A 27,404-nucleotide genomic window follows, 5' to 3' on the forward strand; every position below is an offset into this window, starting at 1 on the left:
TTCTTTGCTATAAGCTGATTCTTAGGAGGGGCCATTAAGGAGAGTTAGCCCTTTGCAAACAAGGATGATAATCCTAGAAAATCACTTTTTTCTCTTCTTTTCTTTTCTTTTTTTTTGAGATGGAGTCTCGCTCTGTCACTCAGGCTGGAGGGCAATGGCATGATCTCGGCTCAGCAACCTCCACCTCCCTGGTTCAAGCAATTCCCCTGCCTCAGCCTCCCAAGCAGCTGGGATTACAGGCACGCACCACCATGCTGGCTAATTTTTTTTGTATTTTTAATAGAGACGGGGTTTCACCATGTTGGCCAGACTGGCCTCGAACTCCTGACCTCAGGCAATCCACCTGCCTTGGCCTCCCAAAGTGCTGGGATTACAGGCATGAGCTACCGTGCCCGGCTGAAAATCACTTTTTTCATAAAAGGAGAATGCCTTCTGGTGACTGCTTAACCTCAGGGGCAGGAGAAAATTGAGGGACATGTAGGGAAGGGAGAAACCTAACTAAAGTTTGGTCAAGTTGAGTTAGTGAACATTTAGTTCAGATTGATCAGTGAGGACAAACAGCTCAGCTACTCGTTTATGAGACAAAGAAGGGATGTTTGGAAGGTCTGTGTCTGGTCTTATCATAGGCAAGCAAGGGGGTCATCCAGGGGTCTTGTCTAGGTCATATGGGGCAGGGTAGTTATTTACAGTAAGGTGCTTCCTGTAACATGAAGACTGGAGTTAGTTTTTAACCATTCAGTATTCTAGGAGTTCAGGTGAAGTTCAGCTGTCACTATTGAATATTCATAATGTTTTCAGTCTGGGGTCATTATGACTGAAGGTGTTATTAACTTTTTTTTTTTTTCGAGACAAAGTCTCACTGTGTCACCCAGGCTGGAGTACAGTGAAACAATCTCAGCTCACTGCAACTTCTGCTTCCTGGGTTCAAGCGATTCTCCTGCCTCAGCCTCACGAGTAGCTGGGATCACAGGCATGTGTCACCACACCTGGCTAATTTTTGTATTTTCAGTAGAGACGGGGTTTCACCATGTTGGCCAGGCTGTCTGGAACTCCTGGCCTCAAGTGATCTGCCCGCCTTGGCCTCCTGAAGTGCTGGGATTACAGATGTGAGCCACTTTGCCCAGCCTGTTATGAACATTTTTATACATGTATTTTGTTGGACATAAACATTCATATCTGTTGGGCACATATCCAAGAGTAAAATTTTTTGTATCACAGAATATATGTTTATTGAACTTTAGAAGATATGGACAGTTTTCAAATTATACTCCCATCATCGAGTCTCAGTTGTTCCACTTCCACATAATAACTTGATATTATTGGTAATCATTTTAATTTTAACCATCTTCTGTGAGTATAATGATATCTCAGTGTAGTTTTAATTTGCATTTCCTTGATGATTGATGTTATTGAGCACCTTTTTGCCTGTAAACTTATTTTTCAAAATGACTTTTCAAGTGTTTGCCTACTTTAAAAAATGTTGATTTTCTTATTAACATGTAGGCATTCTTTATATATTCTAGGACAAATCATTTGTCAGGTATAGATACTACAAATTTCCATTCTTTTTATGCATTTTAACTTTCTTAACAGTATGTTTTGATGAATTGAAGAATTTATTTTTAATAAAATCTGATTTGTTACTCATTTTTAATTCTTTTGTCTCAAGAAATCTTTCTCTACTTCAAGATAATGAACATCAGTTTATTTTGATTATTTTTGCTTTATTACTTTATATTTCACATTTAGATCTGTAATCCATTTCAACTTGCTTTTCTATATGATATGGGATAGTGTTAAGACTCATTTTTAAAATAGGCATATCCAATTAATACAGCACATTTATTGAAAAATCCTGTACAATACTAGTAAATTGCAGTTGTGTCTTTATTGTAAATCAATTATTTGCTTCTCTTTTCTGTCTCACTGGTATATTAGTTTAGTCTTGTGCCAGTAACACACTCCCCTATTACTAAGGCTGAATGCCTAGTAGGGTATATCCTGTTCTAGTCTTGTTCTTCTCCAGTATTTTCTTGGCTATTTTAAGTCCTCTGCATTTTGATGTATATTTTAGAGTTAGCTTTTCCATTTTAATACACACAGAGGTAAAATGCTGGGGTTTTCACTGACATAGTATGGACTCAATTATTTCTAATTTGTATTCAAACATTAAATTAAAAAAAACATGAAGGCAAAGCAAACAGAAACCAGTTGGGAATGAAGACATTTACTTTCAGCTTGGAATAATCACCTTTTCATAAATGTGGCTAGATCTGGGATTTTGGTTATATGAACCTTAGCAAATACAAACTATGACACTGAATAGTACATTTTGAAAAATGAGAACTAGGAAATTTTTGGTGCCCACCCTGTGGCCAATTACTGTTATGAATTTGGGGTTGAATTCCATGAGGTCAACTGTTTTTGTGGGTTTTGTTTGCTAGTATTTTTCCAGGGCTGAGAGAAATGCCTGGTGGTAGTAGACACTTACTAAACATTTATTGAATGAATGAAGGTATCTACATGTGGCAGTCTTCAGACTGTGTAGTTCTAAGTATGAATTCTACAAGGGACAAATAATTTCAACACTTGAAAATTTGCATTCAAAGAACATTTTCCCCCAAAAGCAGTGTTAGAAAAATGCAGAAAATTACAGGTGATAGATGATATTAATCATTCATGGTATTAATCATTTACTAACAGTACTGAATACTCTATCATAATATATTTAAAATAAATTTTAAAAGCAGCCACATTAATATATAACATAAAATACAAATAATATATTTTTGGTGACCTATAATGTTCTGAATTGTTCTAAAATACAATGTAGTATATTCCATATTTTATCTTCTAGGTGTTCATGCAAGACCTCTTAATTTCTGGCAGATACATAAGAACATTGTTCTCAATTTTTAACTTGAAACTTTTAAGGAGGAAACTTAATCTATGACTCAATCTTCCACTAACAGACACACAATCTCCCCTATATTGCCATTTCACTCCACCTCTCCCCTCCTTACAATGAGAAAGTTCTCCTTTGTTTCATCTAAGACTAATTCGGATGAGATTTAGATCTCATTGCCTACTGTTTTGTGGTGAGGGGGGATCTGAAATTGGGGTTAACTTTTGCGAGTTTTTCCTTCAACTGCATCTTCTGTAGTATACTTAGGTTTTCCATTACAGTCTATTAAAAAGAGAAATGCCAACACATTTCTTAACCCTACACCCATCTCTAATTTTCACTCTGTCTTTCTCCTTTTCTAGAGTCCATAGAGTCAAACTTTTTTTTTTTTTGGGTTGGGGGGAGGGTTTGGGGTTGGGCGGGAGTGGTTGTTAAAAAACTAGATGTATTTTATTAATTTTTAAAGTTGAAATATTTAGAACTACATTCATTGACATTTCATCCTGGTACTATTCACTTTTTATCTTGTCATGTGCCAGATTCTCCTTAGCAGAAAGCCAAGAATTTAAATTGTGTTTTCAAGTAATAGCTATGCAAACAGTTCAAATAATAATAACCCAATTGGTTCAGTAAAAAGGTGCCAACTAATTTTTAATGGATTTTTTTCTGTGCTAAATTGAGCAATAGCTCAAAAAGTCATCATGTTGTATGTATACATACAGTGTGGATTGTTTTGGGAGGATTATCACTAGAGGTTGTTTTATTTTAAATTTTATTATGGCAAGAACACTTAATATGAGTTCTGCTTTCTTAACAGATTTTTAAATTGTACAATACAGTACTGTTAACTATAGGCACATATCTAGAATTTATTCATCTTGTATAATTAAAACATTATACCTCTTCAATGGCAATTCCCCATTTTCCCTACCCCCAGCCTCTGGAAACCACCATTCTGCTCTCCGCTTCTATGGGTTTGACTTTTAGGTATCTTACATAATTAGAATCATATGGTATTTGTCGTTCTGTGATTGGCTTATTTCACTTAACATTATGTCCTCAGGGTTTATCTGTCTTGTTGCATACAGTAAGATTTCCTTCTTTTTAAAGGCTAAGTAATATTTTCTTCTATTATAAACTTAAAAATTACACAATATATAAATTTAGAAAGGAGACCTTTATTTTAAGAAGGAGATTACAACCTTCAGGCAGGAAGCACAGCCTCCAGCTTAAAAAAAATAAAAGCAAGTACTTTTGATGGAGGGAAAATCGAGACAGGAATTTATGCTGAACAGGTTGGCCAAGTATATATATTCGGCAGGCTGTGGGAGGAACTCTGAATATTCATGAAAGGAGGTTGTATGCAAGCAAACATGTTACATGTATCCCATGTTCACCTTGGGGTGGAGACTTGGCATTTAAATGTGTTACAATTAGGTTCTCTATGTCAAAAGGTGAAGTAGGGGCTGGGGGCAGTGGCTTACGCCTGTAATCCCAGCACTTTGGGAGGCCAAGGCGGGCAGATCACAAGGTCAGGAGTTTGAGACCAGCCTGGCCAACATAGTGAAACCCCGTCTCTACTAACTTGTGCATGGGGATGCACGCCTGTAGTCCCAGCTACTCAGGAGGCTGATACAGGAGAATCCCTTGAACCCGGGAGGCAAGGTTGTGGTAAGCTGAGATCACGCCACTGCACTCCAGTCTGGGCAAAAGAGAGAGACTCCGTCTGAAAAAAAAAAAAAAAAAAAAGAAAGTGAAGTAGGGACAATAGGGACACAAAGGCACTCAAATGCTCAGCCTCTGTGAAACTGCCCAAAACCAGTCCATGGCCAGTGGTCTTCTTATCAGGAGAAAGTTGCTGAAATCAGTCTCTCGTCCAATCACAGCTGTAGTTATGGCTTGTGGAACAGGGGGTCAGTTAGTCAGTGTCTGGTGGTGAGCTGCAGTTCTTTAATTGTGCTTACCTTGAGGCCAGTGCTTGTTTAGCTGCTAAAGAAAAGTTAAAATCTTATGGCAGTTAGAACATAGTTTATACTTCAAGCATAGTTCTACATTTCTTAACTCTTGCATTGTTCTTTCTCAAGATTGTTTGGCTGTTTGGGATACTCTGTGGTTTCACATTAATTCTAGAATTGTTTTGTAAAAATTTTCTATATGAATTTCCAATGGGATTTTGATAGAGATTGAATTGATCTGCTGATCCTTTTGGGTAGTATGGGCATTTAACAATATTAAGCCTTCCAACCCATGAACATGGGCTGTCTCTCCATTTGTTTGTGGCTTTAATTTGTTTCATCGGTGTTTTATAGTTGTCGGTGGACAAGTCTTTGATTACCTTAGTTAAGGTTATTCCTAAATATTTTATTATTTTTGATGGCATTACAAACGGAATTATTTTCCTAACTTCCTTTTCAGATATTCATTATTGGTATATAGAAAAGCAAATGATGTTTTTATGTTGTGTCCTGCAACTTTACTGAAATTTGTTTATCAGTTTTAACTGTGTGTGTGTGTTTGTGTGTGTGTGTGTGTGTGTGTAGTCTTTAGAGTTTCCTTTATATAGATTATGCCATTGGCATACAGAGACAATTCGCTTCTTTATTTCTGACTTGGATGTCTTCCTTTTCTTTTTCTTATCTAATTACTCTGTGTGCTAGGTACCATGTTGAACAGAAGTGGCAAGAATGGGCATCCTTGTCTTATTCTTGATCTCAGTATAAAAGCTTTCAGTTTTCACTGTTGGGAATGATGTTCTCTGTGAGCTTTTCATATAGGACTTTTATAATGTGAAGTAATTTCATTCTATTCCTAGTTGATTGGGCATTTTTTAATCATGAAAGGATGTTAAATGTTATTAAATGCCTTTTATACATCAATTAATATGATTATGTGATTTTTATCCTTCATTCTGTTGATTTGGGTGGTTTATGGCATTAATTGATTTCTGTATGTTGAACTATCCTTGTATCCTGGTTATATATCCCACTTGGTCATGGTGTATGATCCTTTTAATGTGCTATTGAATTGAGTTTGTTAGTATTTTGTTTAGGATCTTTGCATCTTTGTTCATCAGGAATATTGGCCTGTAGTTTTCTTTTGATGTGTTTTTTTTTTTCCTCTAGTTTTGGTATCAGAGCAATATTGGGCTCACAAAGACTTTGGAAGTGTTTCTTTCTCTTTAATTTTCTGGAAGATTTTGAGAAGGACTGGCTTTTATTCTTTAAATATTTGATTGAATTTGCCAGTGAAACCATCTGCTCCTAGGCTTTTCTTTGTTGGGAGGTTTTGATTACTGATTCAATCCCTTTACTAGTTAGAAGTCTGTTCAGCTTTTCTATTTCTTTATGATTCAGTCTTAGTGGATTGTATGTGCCAAGGATTTTATTCATTTCTTCTAGATTATCCAGTTTGTTGGTATGTAATTGTTCAGAGTAGTCTCTTACAATCGTTTGTGTTTCTGTGGCATCAGTTGTAATGCCCCTTCTTTCATTTTGATTTTGATTTCTTCTTTTGATTTTATTTAGTTGCATCTTCTTTCTTCTTTGTTATTCTAGCTGTAAATTTTGTTAACATTTATGAATTTTATTTAAAAATTTTTTAAATTACTATTATTTCTTTTCCTGTTCTAGTCTTTATTATATTCTACCTTCTGCTAACTTTGGGCTTTTTTTTCTTTTTCTAGTTATTTGAGGTATTAATATAAAGTTAGGCTGTATATTTGAGTTATATCTTCTTGTCTAACATAGACATTTATATTATAAGCTTTCCTCTTAGTACTTCTTTTTTTTGCATCCCATGTTTTAGTATGTTGTGTTTTTTTGTCTCAACGTATTTTCTAATTTTAATATTTTTCATTAGCCCACTGGTTGTTCAAAATGTGTTAATTTCAACATGTGTGAATTTTTCAGCTTTCCTTTTGATGCTGATTTCCAGTTTCATTCCATTGTGTTTGAAAAAGATACTTCATGTAATTTCAATCTTCTTAAACTATGTAAGACTTGTTTTGGAACCTAACATGTGATCTATCTGGCAGAATGTTCCATGTCTTCTTGAGAAAAATGTAGTTCTTCTGCTGTTGGATGAAATGTTCTGTATTTTTTTTTATATTTGGTTTATAATATTGTTAAAGTTCACTGTTTCTTTGTTGACTTTCTGTCTGATTGTTCTGTCCATTACTGAAAGTAGGGTATTGAAGTCTCCTGCTATTATTGTATTGCAGCCTATTACTCTTATCAGTTCTATCAATGTTTCCTTATAAATTTCTGTGGCCCTATGTTGGATGCACTCACACTTATTATTGTTACATCTTCCTGGTGGATTTACCCTTTTATCATTATGTAATGTTTTTCTTTGTCTTCTATGATAATAATTGACTTAAAGTCTATTTTATCTAGGTATAGTCATTCCATGCTCTAATTTGGTTAACATTTGTATCTTTTTTCATCTCTTTGCTTTCAGCCTATGTGTATCCTTAAATCGAAAGTAGATCTCTTTTTTAAAAAAATTATATCAAAATTAAAATAATTTAACCATCACCATTATAGTAATATGATATTCTTTATTAGACTATATATAACTTTACCAAGTTTTACATTTTAGCATCCTTTCATTTTAAGTTGAAGAACTCCCTTTAGCATTTCTTATAAGGCATATCTAGTGGTGATGAATTCCCTCAGCTATTGTTTGTTTTGGGAAAGTTGTTCCTTCATTTTTGATGGACGAGTTTGCCATGTAGAGTACTCTTGGTTGAGTTTCTTTTCTTTTTTCTTTCTTTCAGCTCTTTGAATGTATTATCCCACTGCCTTTTGGGATGTATGATATTTTTTGCAGAAAAATCCACTGATAGTCTTATGGAGGTTCACATGTACTTGACAAGTGGCTTTTAGCCTGATGCTTTCTCAATTCTCTCTGTTTTTGCTCTTGACAATGTCATTAGAATGTGCATGTTGATTAGATGTCAACTTGACTACAACAAGGAATATCTTGAGAGCTCGTAAAGCATTACCTTTGTGTGTGTGTGTAAGGGTGTTTTCAGAGTAGATGGGCATGCAAGTTGGTGTACTGAGTAGGGAAGATCTGCCTTCTATGTGGGTGAACACTACCCAATTGGATGGGGGCCTGAATATAATAAAACAGCAGAAGATAGGTGAATTATTTCTCTCTCTCTCTCTTTTTTTCCTGGAGCTAGGACAACCTTTTCTCTTTCCCTTGGACATCGGAACTTGAGGCTCCCTGGTATTTGGAACCTGGCACTCAGCCCTCTAGGTTCTCAGGCTTTCAATATCAAACTAAGAATTACACCATCACCTTCCCTAGTTCTGAGACTTTTGGACTTGGACTGAACCATGCTACTGGCATTGCAGGGTGTCCAACTTGCCGATAGCCTATCCTAAGACTTCTCAGCCTCTTTAATTGAGTGAGCCAATACCACTATTAAATCTCATCTTCTATATACTGCCTTTTTAAAAAACACAAATTAAAGGTTTGCGGCAACCTGCTTTGAGCTAGTGTGTTGGCATCATTTTTCCAACAGCTTGTGTTCCCAGTGTGTCTCTGTGTCATGTTTTGGTAATTCTCACAATATTTCAATCTTATGATTATTATTGTATCTGTTAGAGTGATTTGTGATCAATGAACTTTGGTGTTACTGTTGTAATTGTTTTGGGGTGCCACAAATCATGCCCACATAAGAGTGCAAATTTACTAAATGTGGTGTGTGAACAACTGGGAGTCTGTCTTTTCATCTCCCTCCCTCTCCTCAAGCCTTCTTATGCTCTGAGATACAACAACATTTAAATTAGGCCAATTAATATCTCTACAATTGTCTCTAAGTTTTCAGGTGAAAAGAAGGGCTGCATGTCTCTCACTTTAAACCAAAAGTTAGAAATGATTAAGCTTAGTGAGGAAGGTATGTCAAAAGCCAAAATAGGCTGAAAGCTAGGCCTCTTTGTCAAACGGCCAGGTTGTGAATGCTAAGAAAAATTCTAGAAGGAAATTAAAAGTGCCATTCTCATAGCACATGAATGATAAGGAAGTGAAACAGTCTTATTGCTGAGCTGGAGAAAGGTTAAGTGGTCTAGATAGAAGACCAAATGACCAATGACCTTCCCTTAAGCCAAAGTCTAATCCTAAGCAAGGCCCTAACTCTTTTTAATTCTATGAAGGCTAAGAGAAGTAAGGAAGCTGCAGAAGAAAATTTGGAAGCTAGCAGAGGTTGGTTCATGAGGTTGAAGGAAAGAAGCCATTTGCATAACACAAATGTGTGAGGTGGCACAGCAAGTATTGATGTTGAAGCCACAGCAAGTTATCCAGAAGATCTAGCTAAGATCTTTGATGAAGGTGAATATACGAAACAACAGATGTTCAATGTAGATTAAACAGCCTTATATTGGAAGAAGACACCATTATTCATAGCTAGAGAGAAGTCAATGCCCAGTCAAAGAACAGGCTAACACTCTTGTTAAGGGCTAATGCAACTGATGACTTGAAGTTGAAGTCAATGCCCATTTACCATTTCAAAAATCCTAGGGCCCTTAAGAATTATGCAAAATCTACTCTCTCTGTGCTCTGGAAATGGAACAACAAAGACTGGGTAACAGCACATTTGTTTACAACATGATTTACTGAAGACTTTAAACCCACTATTGAGACCTACCACTCAGGAAAAAAGACTCATTTTCAAACATTACTGCTCATTGACAATGCACCTGGTCACCCAAGAGCTCTGACGGAGATGTATTATACAAGGAGTTGTTTTCATGCCTGCTAATACAGCATCCATTCTTCAGACCATGAATCAAGGAGCCATTTTGACATTCATGTTTTATTATCTAAGAAATACATTTACTAAGGCTATATCTATCATAGATAGTAATTCCCCTGATGGATCTGGGCCAAATACATTGAAAACCTTCTAGAAAGGATTCACTCTTCTAGATACCATTAAGAACATTTGTTATTTATGAAAGGAAGTCAAAATATCAACATTGACAGGAGTTTGGAAGAAGTTGATTATAACTTTTTTGGATGACTTTGAGTAGTTCAAAACTTCAGTGGAGGAATTAACTGCAGAGATGGTGGAAATAGCAAGAAAACTTAAATTAAAACTGGAACCTGAAAATGTGACTGAGTTGTTGCAATTTCATGATAAAACTTGAACAGAAGACGCATTGATTCCTATGGATGAGCAAAGAATGTGGTTTCCTGAAATGGACTCTACTCAGATCTTCTGGTGAAGATACTGAGAACAATGTCAAAATGACAACACAGGATTTTGATTATTACATGGACTTAGTTTATAAAGCAGCAGGAGTTTCAGAGGATTGACTCCAATTTTGAAAGACGTTCTGTAGATAAAAGGCTATCAAACAGCACTGCATGTTAAAGACACATCTGCCATACAAGGAAGAGTCCATTGATCCAGCAAACTTCACTTTTGTCTATTTTAAGAGATTGCCACAGCCACCCCAGCCTTCAGCAAGCACCACTTTGATCAGTCAGCAGTCATCAACATCAAGGCAAGACCCTTTTATCAGCAAAAAAGATGAAACCTTGTTTAAAGCTCAGATGATTGTTAGCATTTTTTAGTGATATTTTAAAATTAAGGTATGTTTATTATTTAATACATAATGCTATTATACATTTAGCAGACTACAGTTTAGTTTCTTATATGCACTGGGAAACCAAAACATTTGTATGACTAACTTTATGGCAATATTCACTTTATTGTGGTGGTTTGGAACTGATCTCTAAATATGTCTGAGGTATGGCTGTATTTCCTATTGGTTCTGTCTTTCTGGAGAAACTGGACTAATACAATTTGTGTGTATTACTTTAGTTTTATCTTTTTGGGGGCTTTCTGGGATTTCTGAATCTGAATGTTCATTTCCTTCCTCAGATTTGGGATGATTTTAGCCATTATTTCTTAGAATTAGTTTCCTAATTATTTCTCCCTTTTTACTTCTTCTGTAATTCCCATAATGCCTATCTTGGTCTGCTTGATGGAATCTGTAGGAAAAGCCTAAGTGTGTTTTTTACACTGTACTCTCCAGTAGAATACTTCTGACAACAGATGTGTGTGTGGCATTTTGCTTCAGATGCCAACCAGTCAGTTCTCTAGGGGATACCAATTGTTGGTCCTATAATTTATTTTTAAATTCTGTTTTCCTGGTGATAGTGTTGGATCACACAGCTCAAAGGCTCAGTCCAAGAAGACTGCCCCACACTTCAGATGCCAATAACAAGTCCCCGGTTGTGTCCTGTACTTCTGACTAACTGACTGTAAATCTGGATTCCCCTGATCATGTCCTTGGGTTTGATTAATATGCTAGAGCAGCTCACAGAGCTCAGGAAAACACTTCACTTCACTTATTTTTACCCATTTATGGTGAAGGAATTATACAAAGGATATAGGTGATCCGGCAAATGGAGAATATGCACAGAATGAGGCATGTGAGAAGGGGCATAAAGCTTCCGTGCCCTCTCTGGGTACACCATCCTTTACAATCCTCTATGTCTCCAGCTTTCTGGAAGCTCTCTAAACCCTGTGTTTTGGGTTTTTTATGGAGGCATCATCATAAAGCTATGATTGATGAAATCTTCGGCCATTGGTGATCAACTCAACCTTCAACCTTTCTCCCCTCCCTGAATGTTGCGGGGTGGGAGTAAGGCTGAAAGTCCCAACTCTTTAATCATGTTTTGGTCTTTCTGGTGGCCAGCCCCCATCCTAAGGCTATTCTAGGGGCCATTAACTGCCAGTCATCTTATTAGCATACAGAAGACATTCATCACTCCAGAGTGTTTACAGGTTTTAGGAGCTCTGTTCTAGGAAGCAAGAATGAAGATCATATATATATATCTCTTATTATCAGTTACATTATCACAGTGTCTTATAAGACCCTTAAGTTTTCTTCACTCTTTTGTTTTTTCTTTTTTTGCTCTGAATTATTTTAAATGACCTGTCTTTATGTTTGCTCATTCTTCTGCTTATTCTAATGTGCCACTGAATTTCTCTATTGAATTTTTTAGTTTATTATATTCTTCAGCTTCAAGGTTTCTACCTGCTTCACTTTAAAATTTTCTCTTTGTTGAAATTCATACTTTGTGTATTGTTCTCCTGAGCATGTTGAACATTTTATTATCTATAAAGATATGACTGTTTGTTTTAAATTTTCTGTCAAGTAATTCATATATTTCCATTCGGGTTGGTTTTTGGAGTTTTATTTTATTCCTTTGTTTGGATCATGTTTGCCTGTTTCTTTATTTTTCTTGAGTCTTTGTATTGTTATCTAGGCAGCAGAAAAACCTCTACATCTCCCAGTCTCCACAGATTGATCGTGTGCTAGAGAAGACCTTCACCATTCAACCTGGCCAGTTTCTGTGCGTCTCTCAAACCTTCTTGGTAGTCTAAATCACTGCCTTTTTTTAAGTGGCTCCCAGGTGTCCAGAGTTTGTTAGGCCGTCTATCCTCCAAGAAAGGTGGGTAGAAGTAAATTCCTCTGGTAGCTCTTGGAGAAGTTGGAATGCCAGATCTATGATCCATCTCTTTTCCTTCCCCAAGAAGAATCTGGGCACTGGTGTTTTTTACGTGCTCACTCTGTGTTGAGCTCGGGTAGCATCTGTGATGAGTTCTGCACACTTGTTCAAAGCACCGCTTTGTTCTTTATAGCCTTCAGTGGTCTAGTGTATACTGGGTCCTATCAGTGCTCTGAGACAGATGAGAGAAATCCAGTCCCTTGAGTAGCACCAGAAAAAGTTGGGATGGCAGACGTGGTTCAAGTGTTCTCAGGGAGAAGCTGGGAGCTAGGGTTTACTTCCCTTCCTTGCTGTGCACTGAGCTTTGGGGAGGAGCTGTGGCATGTCTTTATGCTAGTGAAAACTGTTACTTTTTTCTCTGTAGTCCTCAGGGGCCTAGTGTGTTAGTGTATGATGTGCTTTATCAGCTTTCCAAGACAGGAGAGATAGAAGACCGTCTCTCTGGTAGTATATGCAAAAGCTGAGATGCTAAGTGTATGGTCCAACTGCTTCACTCCAGAGGAAGAAGCTGTAAGCTGAGGACTCCCTCATGATTATATTATGCTGTGCTGGGGTTTTAGGGGTGGGAATTAGGGCTGGAGGGTGTCTTATTTTCCTACGAGTTCAGTGTGGCTGATTTCATACTCAACTGAGGTACAGAAGACTCTCAACTAGTTTTAGAATTTCTCACAAAGAAGATTGATCCATTTGTTGTTGAATTGTTATGTCCTTGAGGGGGAGTAAGAATCCAGGGATTCCTTTTTCACTATCTTGCTGACATCACTCTTAGGGAAACAGATTTTCAATAGAGTCATATGCAGTCCCTCATTCATTTCTTCACCTACTACTTGCTGTACTATCCACTCCAATCTAGACTCTTTCTCAACTGAAAAAAAGTTCTTTCTTTTGCTGAATCCCATGGAAAGCTTTCAGTCCTCATCTCAACCTCTCAGCAACTTTTGGCCCTGTTAGCCAACTCTTTCATGAAATATTCTTTTTTTTCCTTGAGTTCTGTTGGTACCACACACTGCTGGATTTACCCCTTCTTCCTGGGCTATTTATTCTTTGAATTATTGGCTTATCTTTTCCTATCTGCTTATTAAATGTTGCAATTCCTCACATTTCAATTCCATGTCTTTTTTTTTTAACCATAAACTCTCTTTTCAAACAAATTATTTTTCTGATAATTAAAATCATCTGAAGAGCTTTTAAAAACCCTGATGCCTGGGCCACATCCAAAACTAATTAAATCTAGATATGGGTGATGGGATGAGGTATCAGTAGTTTCTAGAATTCCTCAGCTGAATCCAATCTATTTCCAACCTTAAGAATCCATAAAGAAATTTATCTAAACTCACAGCTTTAAATACCATTTTTTTATATCAGAATAAAGATCATGTATGTTTGATTCTCAAGTGCATAACCTGTACATAGCAAGTGCATGGCACATAGGAAATTCTCTGAAACTGTTAAATGAATTAAGGAATGACTAAAGTGAGAGAGAAATTTAGCATATTGGTGGTTGCATAACTGGTAAATCTCCTTAAGGAAACTTAGTATTTAGTCGATGTTGTAGGTTGAATTCTCTTAGAGACAGAGACATTGAGATGAAAATTTGCATGAAAAAAAGGGATTACTTTTGGGAACATGTCTTAAGAGGGAGTAAAGCAGCCTTAAACACAGGAACAGTGGGGTTGCAACTGAGTGATCAGTCCATGCCATTGGGAACTCTGAAGATGGGATGGCCCTTCAGGGTTGTCTTAATTAGTAGAAAGGGACCCAGCCACCTTCATATACCCCTATCAAAGTCACTGGGTATGGGCTGCCTCTAGGACAAGACACCTTACTTCAGCCAAATGCTATTCCAGAAGACACTCAGCTCTGAACTGTAGGCAGCCAACATTCCCAGGAGCAAGCTCATTCCTGGAGGGGTGACCTTGATGGTGGGGCACTGCAGCATCCACCATAGGTAGAATCAGATTGTCAACTGAATGAGCTCTGAGACCTCACCTAATTTAACCTTTGGTTTAAAGGTGAGTATACTGAAGCTCACAGAGGGTAAGTGCTTGGCCCAATATCATGTGTGAAGCTTACAGTCCATCTGAGGGTTAGAACACTAGTCTCTTGACTCTCAGAGAAGTGTTTTTCAATTATACCCACACTTTACTCAAATTTAGTGTGTGTGTATATGTCTGTGTGTGTAATTTTTCATATAGATATTTTCGTTGGGCCAGGAGGGAAATATTTTAAGTTTTTGCTGTATGTGGAAAATTGAGAAAAGCTAAGTATCATTGTAGTTGGTTGCAGAGTTAGAAGTCGTAACTATGGATTTGTACTTGCTGGGCCAGGATATAATTCTATTCTGTACAGTATGGAAAGTAATGGCACAGTAAATATTGTGTTTGGATTGAGGTTTAACTCTTTATGTCAAAGAGGTTTGGAGATCATTAGCAAACCCATTAGAATTAGTGAGAATGTATAATGTTTTACAGTTGAGCAATATACGGTATAAATAGAAGATACTTCTACATGGTTTTCATAGAATGAGTAATCTCACATGAGATATGAAGTTAAAAGTGACCAACAGATAGCCTTCAATGAGATTTGCAAATTGCTGGTATTAAAAATCTAGCATCTCTCCAAATAGTTGCTTCTACTTTATGCAAAATATTTTTTCTTTGAGCCATGGATGATGTAATTGTATAATTGGAGCTAGAGAAGATTTGAAAAGGTTTCCACAGGCTACAACAGTTCCTGAAACCCAGGTGAGGGGATAAATAACATGAATGTTGTGGAACACTCTTCTTAATTATGACTCTTGACCCATAATAACATGACAGACTTTGCCACACACAGACACACACTCATAAACACATTCTTTTCAAATAAGTTTAAACTAAACTAATCATGTAAAAGGTATCACTCACTGTCTGCATTCATAAAACTGTTCACAGTTTAATCTGTGAAAACAGAATGGAAAATAAATCCAGAAGCTGTCAAGAGAGGTGATAGTAAATTATAGGATAAGTAGGAAAATACAAAAATAAAAAATACTCCACAATAATTACACAGTTATGTGTATTCATGAATAACCACCAATTTAACTTATTAGCTGAATACATGAAGTATTTGTCTGTCTTTGTATGTCTATTTATCTGATTATCTAAAAATTATTGCATACAGATGGAAATGTAATGCTGAACTTTTAATACATTTATATTTACAGACCAGTAGCAGTGTTTTTTTCATAAGCCCCAGCCTTAACACGTGATCAAGGTTTCACTTCCATGTCATTATTATATACATAGTTTGCTTCCAGTTAAGGCTGTGGATTTTGGAAGGAGAGAGTGCAATTGGCTCTCCTGACTCAGTGTCTTTCCTGGTTTCTCTCTCTCTCCTTTTTTTTTTTTCAAATAAACATTTTATTTTAGGATAGCTTTATAGAGTTATAGAAAAATTTCCAAGGTAGTACAGAGAGTTCCCAAATACCCTGCACCTAATTTTCTCTATTTTTATTTTTCTTTAGTATGGTGCTTTTATTTATTTATTTTTTACAATTAAAGAGCTAATATTAATAGAATATTAATAAGTCAAGTCCATTCTTTATTCAGACCTCTTTGGTCTTTACCTTAAGTCGTTTTCTGTCACAGGATCCCTTCCAGGATACTATGTTACATAGTTGTCATGCCTTCTTATGCTTCTCTTGGCCGTGACAGTCACTCACACATTACTTACTTTTGATGACTGTGAGAGTTTAGTAAAGTATCTGTCAAATATTTTGTGGATGTCCTTCAGATGGGATTTATCGGATGTGTTTCCCATGACTAGACTAGGTTATGTGGTTTTTGAGAGGAAGACCCACGGGTTAAAATGTGATTCTCATCACATCATATCAAGGGTCCATATTATCAACATGACTTATCACGGTTGAGGTTAACTTGATCACCTGCTGAGGAGAGTGCCCGTGGAGTTTCTCTGCCATAAAGTTACTCTTTCCGCACCCCCCTTTGCAGACTGAACTCTTTGGAAGGGAGTCACTATGCACAGCTCACACTAAGGAGTGGGGAGTTATTTTCCACCAATTAGAAAGCAGAAGATCTACACCAATTATTTGGAATTCTTCATGAGTGATTTGTCTGTATTTCCCCATTTATTCAATTCTTATTTTTATCTGTATGGACACTGGAATTTTTATTTTGTACTATAATACAATACTACTTTATTTTGTTGCTCAAATCATTGCAGCTTTGGCCATTGGGAACCCTCTCAGTTTGTTCCGGTGTCCTTCCATTGACATATTTCCATTATGGTGGTTTTTTTTTTTTTTTCCTGAACATTTCTTTAATTTCTGTTACTGTAAGATACCTGCTCTTTAAAAAAAAATTGTCTTCTCATTTCACTTTATATGAGGTTACCAGCTTTAAAATAATGACTAATAACATCACGGTTGCCACTATTTATAGTTATATTGTTTTCTTTGATATAATTCCTTTCTGAGTCCTTTTAGTGTAGTATTCAGAAAGGGAATCTTCCATCTAAAACCTCCACCAACAATAATACCTTATGTTTTCTTGTATCTTGCTGTGTCTGAAAAGCAGAATTAACAGTAATCAAAACATCCCACAGAGTCAGAATTGCTTGCTGTAGAAGGGAGGATGATTGATCTGTTTCCATGAAGAATTTCTTAACTTGTGGTCTACTCGTCCAGGAACCCTCAGAAACACAAATTTTGTATACCCTTTTTGGGAAAGTGTAGAGTTTTTATCAGATTTTCAGAGACATCTGTTATCTAACAAAGAGGCAAAGAATCACTGCCTTAGAGAATGAGAAATGATACAACCAACACATATTACATCCTCATTCTACCCTTGTGTCTGTGGCTTTGTATTTGTTTAAGTTCATGTCCAGCTGAAAGCTGCGCAGCCCCACACTTACTACATTCAGGTCTGAGATGGCCTCTGACAATTGTCATTGCATTTATTGCTCTATGGAGAAATAAAACAATTCCTTTAGACTCAGATTTCTAGTTTTAGCAAGAAGATTAATACAATATACTCATCCACACCTGCTTTGAAATGAAACTGTGCACTGTGGTCACTGAAGGGTCATGTAAAAAAAAAGAATGTTCTACAGTTAATAGAAAACTGAGCTTCCTCCTTTGGAAATAAATTTCTGGATTTTTCCTTTAGTGCTGGAAAATATTACATCATACAGCTATATAGTCTGACACATTCCTTGCATAACTTTACATATTAGTAATGACATTGGTTCAAGTTTAGGTAAGTGAACAAATGACGACTGGTTGTAAAAGGCTTTTGATATAAAACTCTATTTTCTCTAGTCATTTGATCACTTTGCCCAAGTAGAATAAGTTATTTTCTTAAATTAATGTTATATTTCCAAGAAATAAATCCTGCTTTTTAATATATTGGAATTGTTGATAGATTTCTTAAAATAAAACAAAATAGCATAGTCAAATGCATAAAACATTGGACTGAGATTCAGAATATGAAAACTTTAATAACAAAGCAGGCATTAAGTGTGTGATCTAATTTAAATCATTTAACTCTCCTTTTTCATGTTTATTTTGTGTTAAGTAATACTAACTTACTTTCTAAATTATAAGGAGATATATAGTAACATACAGACAAAGGAAAATATGTTACATGCAAATTGTTTTAACTCTTTAAAACAAAGTGACTGTATCCATTTAATCTCTTATATTTTAGTCTGTAGAGATAATTTTAATGTTATTTTAGTATTGATAAGCTAAAAAATATGATTTTAACTTTTTTTAGGTGGGAAAAACCCTAAGTTCATGCATGTGAATATAAACGACATGGAATTTTATTTAAATTTTAAAACATCTCTGTATTTCTAATACAAATAAATGTGAATTGTTGATTAAACATTTATGCCAAGTTACCTGCAGCTGAGACATGAAAATATATATTGACACAAATAAGAATAGAAGAAAAGGGGCCATATGATATTTGGTATATTCCCTGGGTTGTTTTTTGTTGTTGTTTGTTTGCTTGTTTGATTTTCAAAAGATTTTTGTCAAACAATGTTGAGTTTTTGTTGCTAACGAACAAAAATTTGTTTTTAACAGTGGAGAGTTGAAAAACATTTGGAGATGGTAGAAGAGTGAGCTGATAGAAAGAGCCAATTTATATTTTCAGTACTAATGATTTTTAACAATGCTTAGTAAGATGAATAGAACTCAAGGTAAAATACATATGCCCTAAAGCAATATGTGTATGGATGGTAATAAGAAGATAGATAATATTTCACTTACACTATGGCAGGCTTACCATGGAGCAGGTTTCATTCTTGGCTCTACCACCTTAGAAAAATCTCTTAACCCTGCTGTCTTAGTTTCTTCATACACCATGTACTCTACAGGTTCATTTACTTACCTCTTACTCTTCTACCAATGTTTTTCTACCATTCTCTCCCTCAAAATAACAGCTTTCTGTGTGGCTAATATCTCTTCTGTTTAATCACGTGAACATGACTATCAAATGAAAGAATGTGATGGACATAATGGTTGATTCTCCAATATTCATTCCGCACCAGACTATTGATCTGAGCCAATCATGAATGTTTCTTCCTCCTTGCTAGTAGTTCAGCAATGGTCAATGCTGGGAAGATTCTGAGGGTGGGGGAAGTCATTACTCCTAAGAGAGTGCCACAGGACAAAATGTTCTTCTTCCTCTGGAAATAACAAGTGGAACTGCTTACCCCTTACAGCACAGGCAACATGAGGCTGAAATATACCTAGAAGAGATGGCAGATTGGAAGTACTTGAACCAATGTGTATTTAATACTATAAAAACAGTAGGGAACTACAGATATATAGAAGCCATGAATCCCTCAATAATCATACTGTTTTCATTTTGTCTAGTTGGTAATATACCCATAGATAAGAAAAGAAAAGCTACAAAATCATTGCCAAACAATATATTTATTAGTTCATGTTTATTAGAGTAAGGTTGCATGGTTGATGCAAGATTTTACAAAGAAGATGAGGTTTAAAAGGACAGGTTTGGTTTAGATTAGTACCATAAAGAATGGAAGTTACAATATTCCAGGAAGAGAGACTGATTCTGTGGAAGAAGGACAAAATTTGGTAGTGAGATAAAGGGCTAAAAATGAGTTTGACTGACACAGCCTACAGCTAGAAGCAGAAAAATCAGCTGGAAAGTTCTAAACTACAAAATTTAGTATTAATTGTCTTCATGTTGTCTTTTCATTGTTTAGAAGGAATGTACTTGTAAAAGATTTTCTATGAAGAGACACAATAATAGCAGTCCTGAATTGATCCAATACAAGTGTATTTTGTAATCAATCAATTCTTTTTCTTCCTTTGAATGAGAAAACTTGTAGATAGGTTTGAACGCTAATTTGCATCCTAATATCCAATTTTCCCACGTGTGCTCATTCTCTTTAGAGTTTTCCATCTTTTGTTAAAGGATGACAACTGGCTGTAAGGAAGTTATAGTTTTACCTGCAATTAATTGGAAAATCTAATTACCAGCCCTCAAGTTTATGAAGCTGTGATATTGGAGCCAATAAAGCCACAAGAAGCAATTTTTAAAAATCCGTATGATCTCTGCACTTTTGGGAGGTCTAACTGATTGATTTTCATTTTTTAAAATGCTTTGCACTCTGACTGAATTTCTATTTGAAAGGGTTGTCTATATCAATTCATAGTATTATTAAATTATGTCATACATTTTTTTCTGTTATATCTCACCTACAATGGTTGCCTCTTATCGGCAGATTGTATGAAAATAAACTCAGAAATGCCTAATAGATAAAGAGTTTTGATTTCAATACAAAGCCAAGCCTGTTGCATCTAAGTTTCCTTCATATAAATTAATATAATTTATGAAACTGAGACTTTTTACCATATCAATACAGAAAAGGCTGTGCTAGGTGCTTCGAGTAGAGTTTTGCTCTTCCTTGTGATTGTCATGGATTTTGTGTGTGTGTGTAGGTAATGGGAAAAATTATTATGCATAAGACTTTATGAGGGGTAAAATAAACCAAACTCAAACAAAAACAACAAAACATTTTCCTTGGCTTCCAAGAAAGTGCCTTTCTAAAAAAGGGCTCTTAAGCAACCACCAATTTTGTCACTTATCATTATTCAAAGTTAATTAAAATAGCAAAACAATGCAGATTTTCCTCTTCTTAATAAAGAGTTCATGACAAATATATACAGAAAAGCAATAGGTAGTTATCTCTTATAGTATAGAGTATTTTACTTGTTTCATTTATCTGATAATAGTGAAAAGTATTTTACCAATTCCCTTCTGCCTCCCAAGCTGCCATATTTTACTGAGTGAGGAAAATGTTCACTGTATTTCTTGGGGAATATCATTTTATGAACATCAGCATGATTGTCTTATGAATTCTTAGACCATCTCTCTGGTCAGATTGCTTTTGTGTTGGCAGGCTAATATTACACATTGTTCAAAAAATGTTCTTTGCTGTTTTTTTCTCATTGTGAGCACTCCCTTTGTACTTGCCTAGGTTTCAATGGCAGGTTGCTTCAGAACAAGTAACCTGTCTGCTTAATTTTACTTTATAGAAAGTAACATGGAGTATTTAGAGCAATGTTTCATACATTTAGTAAAGTTAATTGTTAAAATATATATATTTTTAATAACAATATCTTTTGGGTTTTTAACAATATTTACTAGTCTCTATTTCTATTTGAAAACCACAATGAGATACCATCTCACACCAGTTAGAATGGCAATCATTAAAAAGTCAGGAAACAACAGGTGCTGGAGAGGATGTGGAGAAATAGGAACACTTTTACACTGTTGGTGGGACTGTAAACTAGTTCAACCCTTGTGGAAGTCAGTGTGGCGATTCCTCAGGGATCTAGAACTAGAAATACCATTTGACCCAGCCATCCCATTACTGGGTATATACACAAAGAACTATAAATCATGCTGCTATAAAGACACATGCACACATATGTGTATTGCAGCACTATTCACAATAGCAAAGACTTGGAACCAACCCAAATGTCGAACAATGATAGACTGGATTAAGAAAATGTGGCACATATACACCATGGAATGCTATGCAGCCATAAAAAATGGTGAGTTCATGTCCTTTGTAGGGACATGGATGAAATTGGAAATCATCATTCTCAGTAAACTATCACAAGAACAAAAAACCAAACGCTGCATGTTCTCACTCATAGGTGGGAATTGAAAAATGAGAACACATGGACACAGGAAGGGGAACATCACACTCTGGGGACTGTTGTGGGGTTGCGGGAGGGGGGTGGGATAGCTTTAGGAGATATACCTAATGCTCAATGACAAGTTAATGGGTGCAGCACACCAGCATGGCACATGTATACATATGTAACTAACCTGCACATTGTGCACACATACCCTAAAACTTAAAATATAATAATAATAAAATAAAATAAAAAAATAAAATAAAATAAAATAAATTTAAAAAAAGAAGAAAAAGCCATACTATAGTTGTGGATTTGTCTCAAAAAGGCAGTCTTTCCTCCCAATGAGAATTACCTATTTCTGTTGTTTGCTATTCATAACTACTTATCAGGATTTTTCTCTCTCTTATAGTCAGCAGTCAGCAGAGGACCTTGCCCGAGTACCTGCCAACTCCACTAGCAATATCTTGAACAGGTTATTGGTCAGTTATGATCCCAGGATAAGACCAAACTTCAAAGGTTTGTCTCCCCCATATAAATGTTCATTTTTATTGTTTAAAAATTAATTTTATATGTTTAGAGCTTTGTGATATTTTATATGTACATGCTTTGTGATATTCAAAACAGTAAGATTTCAAAGTGATATATAACAAAAATGTCCTTAAGTTCAGAGCAATTCAATGCCTAAAATATTCAGATGAGTAAAATATGAATTCTAATTGTTTTATAGGTTACCTGTTTTTAAAAATTCAAAAAAGGATATACTGTGAATTAATAGGCCAACATCCGCAACGGGTTTTCTAAGTACTATTCTTAACCTTAGTGGTTTAAAATTTAGGCTCTGGAAATAGACCTGGCTTTCATTCACAGACACCAGAGTTATAATTTGCAGAATGATGATTTTCTCATTTAGGGAAAGAGAACAGTTCTGATGTATATTTAGAGTCTTTCTTACTTTTTGTTATTATTTCACATTAATAGAAAATTCTCTCTATTCTTTTGCTGAAAAAACAATTGGCCGTATGATTTTAAAAATCATGTTAGCTTTGTGAATAAAAGTGATTACGTAGTCTACAACATAGACTATTTTTATTCCAATTAGATATTACCATTTATCGCACCTTTTAAAAACCAAAACTATGCTTACAATAAAATAAGCCATGAGCAGATTGTACAGTTGTATAGACCTTTTTTGTACTTTTGATGAATTAGAAAAAAGCTGTATGAAAAACATCTCCTCTGGAAAACTATAATCCTTGTTGCTGGTTAAGGACAGGTATTAATGTAGATCAGATTAACATTATAAGGCTTGATTTTTTTTTTTTTTTTTTGCCTTTAGAAAAAAAAAAAAGGTCTGCAGCTGCTTCTAGTCAACTGAAGTTACACAACTATGTTGTAAAAATGGGTTTTTGTTCATTACCAGGACCTATTCAGTTACTTTCAACAACAGCCATGGTCTGGGTTGTCACATGTCTACCATATATTGATTCACCACCTGTTTTTCATCAGTTAGTGGTTATGTGGCTAAAAGGCTAAATTCACATTTTCCCTTTGTTAGCACAACCAGCAGCCACAATGAGATGAAAAAAAAAATAGAAAGAAATTTGCAACATTATACCTTAGTTCTCACTCCGTGAACTTTCAAATTATTTTTCAAAAGGTCAGGCAAAAATCTTTATAATGACTCTGCTATGTGTCCAATTAGCTTTGCATTTTCATGAATTAAAAATTAAAATGTAATAATTACAAGTAAAATTTATTGAATACTGTTTTACCTATTAAAGTAAGAATTTGAACTGATTAGAAAAATGCAAAAAAATTAAACCCTGTTTTCAAAATGATTCTTTAAGAATAATTTGTAGTTCCTTAAAGTAAATGTATTAGGGCAATTTAAAAAAAGATTTAAAAGTAAATGTATTTTACAGAGTCTCTGCAATTTAAGGCATAATTCTTCCTGAAAAAAAGAACATTATAAAATATAATCGAACTCATTTTTTATTTTTATTATGATTCCTATTTAGAAAAATAAGTTAATAGCAATTATGAACATGTTATACTGAGACCATAGATTTTTTGCATTCCATATGGATTGGAAAAAATATAATAATTAAATGTGTAAACCAAAAAAACTATGATGATTCTGACCAAGTTTTTTACAGCTAATAAATATATTCTTAATTTTTATTCATAGGCATTCCTGTTGATGTAGTAGTCAACATTTTTATTAACAGTTTTGGATCCATTCAAGAAACAACAATGGTAAGATTGTAATTAATTTAATATTTTGTCAAATATTTCAATAGGGGAGATAGTGAAAGTAACATTAAAATTGAACAATAAGGAGCAACTCAAATAATCCATGCCCTTTCCTAGTATAAAATGTCCAAATTTCTAGATTTTGTTAAATCAGTGATTTCAGTTACCCACATAATTTTGCAATTCACATTTAGCTTTAATATTGCATTAAAACTTACAGACTTAAAAGAATTGATGTATTCCCCCTGAAAAACTGTGATTGGATACAACCTGGAGAAAGCACTTATGCCATGAAGACTCTTGGGCAACAGTTTTTGTTTTCTAATATGCTAATATGTTGGAACATTCAAAATGTTTTAAGTATTCAAGTTTTTTTCTTCCAATTTCCTGAGGAGAATCCTTGTTTTATCTGTTATGTTCATTTTGTGATATGTAGAGCAGGGAATTGTAAGAAGCAAATAAGAAAATTGATTTTCATAAGATAGGGCAATGTGAACTCCTTGAAAAGATGGTGCAGCAAGATGAAAGGGCCAGGAAAGGAAGGTGAAGACTGGGAAGGAGTGACAAGCAGACTCGTGTCTTGAAAGGAATAGGAAAGAGGTTCGAGAGAGGTTTGGCTGTTGTCCATGATAAGTTGGACTTTAGGGACAAAGTTTTCAATAAAGTAATATTAGTAGGTTTCCTAAGCCTCTTGAAAGGCATTCGATAAAGTCTATTTGCTTATTAAGGTTTTAGAATATTAAATTTGTGCTCTTTTTGACAAACCACATGGTGAAATAATACTTCAGGTGGAAGAAAGAAGACCTAAGGTTTATTTTCATGTATTTTTGGGAGACACTTTTATTTTATTAAATATAAGATTTTGATTGCAAGCCTAGTAAGAATGGCAAGAGTACAGTCTAATTTTCCTGAGAATATCTCAGACTATTGAAATAATTACTTAAAATATTTACTCCATTATTCCTAGTAGCAGCAGCATAGTACATTATAAAAGCAATTGTACATTGCATTTAATTAATGACACCTATTTTTATATTTTAATTGTGATGAGAGTGTTATTTATTTGTAGAAGTATATATTTAAGTTGGGTGATGGACAAAGTGTAGATATTTTAGAGAATTACTTAAAAGATTTGGGGATTATGTCCAAAATTCACTTCCAGTGACTTTTTACATCATTTAAATAACATAGACATGCATTATAAATCACTAGGAGACCTTTCTGAAATAAAATATAAACTACTATATATGACTCAAGAGACACTATAGCACTCATTAACTCAAAATGTGGTTAATCTATCTATATACTTCACTTTCCAAGAGTAAGAGATATCATTTTCTCAAGGTAAAACTTTGCAGGAATCTATTTGCTCTCCACACCCCGTTCTGTACCCTGGTTATCTAGCACGACACCACTACACTAATACGGAAACACAGCTATGAAGATATTGCGTCTTATAGGAAACATCCCCACTCTTTATCTTGCATGCCCCTGTGATCAGATCCAAGAGAGTTTTAGGTCAGCTAATGCAAGGATCTTTTTTTCTTCTTTGCATATGTCATAGCTCAGTAGGTATCATTAATGTATCTATTTTGTAATAAATACTGAATTCCTTCCAACTATCAGGAAGGAATTCTGGTAGGTCCCATCAGTAGTTACTTGACTGTATTGGGTTGAAAATACCAGGGAGCATGTAATATTTAAATAAATTCTTACAGAGTTTTGATGATTATGATAAAATATTTCATCATTTCTAATATCCTCTCACTCATCTGCACAGACCCATCCCAGTAGTTAGCCAAGAATAACTTATCCTTGGCACCAGATTCAATAAATTCTCACCATGGAGTCTTTACCCTTGCTTTTTATTCTTGATCTTCTTCTCTTCTAAACAGAAATTTTCATGGCTATTCTCACTCACTTTGTGCACTCTTTTCAATCTGGGTTTTTCATCTCTATTATTAGTCTGTTACTTTAATAGCTTCTATACTGTAATTAAATTATTTTTGTGTGTATTCCTTTTATTCTCTAATGGACTATAAACTCATAAAATTAGCAATAATGTATTCTACTTATTCATTTTTCCATAAAATACAGAAGACATTAGGCACTCAATGGTGAACACATAAATAAATATTTTTATATTAGCCAATAGTGAGTGAATAAATGAACAAATAAAATTGCTACTTGCTTAGTTAAGTAAAATGGTTGGTGGAACAAATTTAAACAGTAGATTAATGTTGAGCATTTAGATGGCTTAATAACAGACTGAATAATGTCATTACTACAGAGTGTAATTTTGAAAACTTTGAAAACCTTTATCTAAAGGAGTCAAATTATTTATATTCATTATTTCTTTGATCATATAGCCTGGATGAAAACCAATCTGCCCTTCACTTTATATTGACCGACATGCCTAAATGTTTAAGATCAGAACTACATTCATTAAATAAATGTAAATATTCCATTTTATCATAATTATTCTTTTTTGCTTCCAGCAATATTTATTTTATATACCTTTATAAAGTAGAATTGTACACATATATCATTTTACAGTCATATTTCATATATTTGCTCAGTCTTCTCAAGGCAAATGCTGTAATACCTTGTTGTTTAATAGTTAGGAAAGCATAAGTCATTATAGATACATAAATGACATTAAAATATCTTTCAAAAGAAAAAATTCATCTAGACTTCATTTCTTCATAATTTGTTATAAACAATGGTCAGAAAATAATAGTGATAACACAGAAGTGTAACCCAAAAGGGTATACATGTCTGGACAGGAGTTATGTTATGAGAGGATACTTCTTCAAAACAAACAAAAATAATAAAAATAAACAAAAAAAGTTCCCCAAGAGTTTGAGAAAGCAGAGAGTATTAGATTTGTCTATATATAAGATGCACATTCATGGCAATATAATGGTGGGCTGTGTGTGAGTTGTGTCATCCAACAGGCTTGTGTTTGAGTCTGTTGTGTCCTTGCTGTGTTACTAAAGGGAGGGAATAAGTTACAAAATTAAAACAACGGTATTTTGACTGGCATAGCAACCACTATGCCAGTGATGATGACTTTTTGGTTGTCATACATTAGCAAATTAATTTAAAATTTCACAATAGTATATTATCCTAAAAACTGAATTATTTCTAATTGTATTAGCAGTCCTACTGTATATGTGTGGCTTTGTCTATTACTAGCCTCCTAGAAATCTCCCCTACAAGGATGTACAAAAATAAAGGAAGTCCTGGCCAGGCACAGTGGCTCATGTCTGTAATCCTAGCAACTTAGGAAGCTGAGGCAGGTGGATCACTTGAGGTCAGGAGTGTAAGACCAGCCTGGCCGACACTGTGAACCCCGTCTGTACTAAAAATACAAAATAAATAAATAAATAAATTAGCCAGGCATGGTGGTGCACACCAGTAATCCCAGCTACTTGGGAGGCTGAGGCTGGAGAATCACTTGAATCCAGGAGGTGGAGGTTGCAGTGAGCTGAGATCGTGCCAAAGGAAGTCTTAACATTT

The 27,404-nt window shown here is 34.9% G+C and overlaps 1 protein-coding gene across 4 annotated transcripts in view; it reads left to right on the top strand.

Annotated features, from left to right (window-relative positions):
- The window catches only part of GLRB (glycine receptor beta), a 97,525-nt gene that overhangs the window by 22,340 nt on the left and 47,781 nt on the right, over window positions 1-27,404 (top strand). For all 4 annotated transcript variants that reach the window (XM_016952446.4, XM_517504.8, XM_003310540.7 and 1 more), the window contains exons 3-4: window positions 22,039-22,145; window positions 23,818-23,885. In XM_016952446.4, the coding sequence (XP_016807935.1) occupies window positions 22,039-22,145; window positions 23,818-23,885 (175 nt within the window). The remainder of the gene's footprint in view (window positions 1-22,038; window positions 22,146-23,817; window positions 23,886-27,404) is intronic.

Source organism: Pan troglodytes, chromosome 3 (assembly GCF_028858775.2).
Source record: "Pan troglodytes isolate AG18354 chromosome 3, NHGRI_mPanTro3-v2.0_pri, whole genome shotgun sequence".
NCBI classification, from domain to species: Eukaryota; Metazoa; Chordata; class Mammalia; order Primates; family Hominidae; genus Pan; species Pan troglodytes.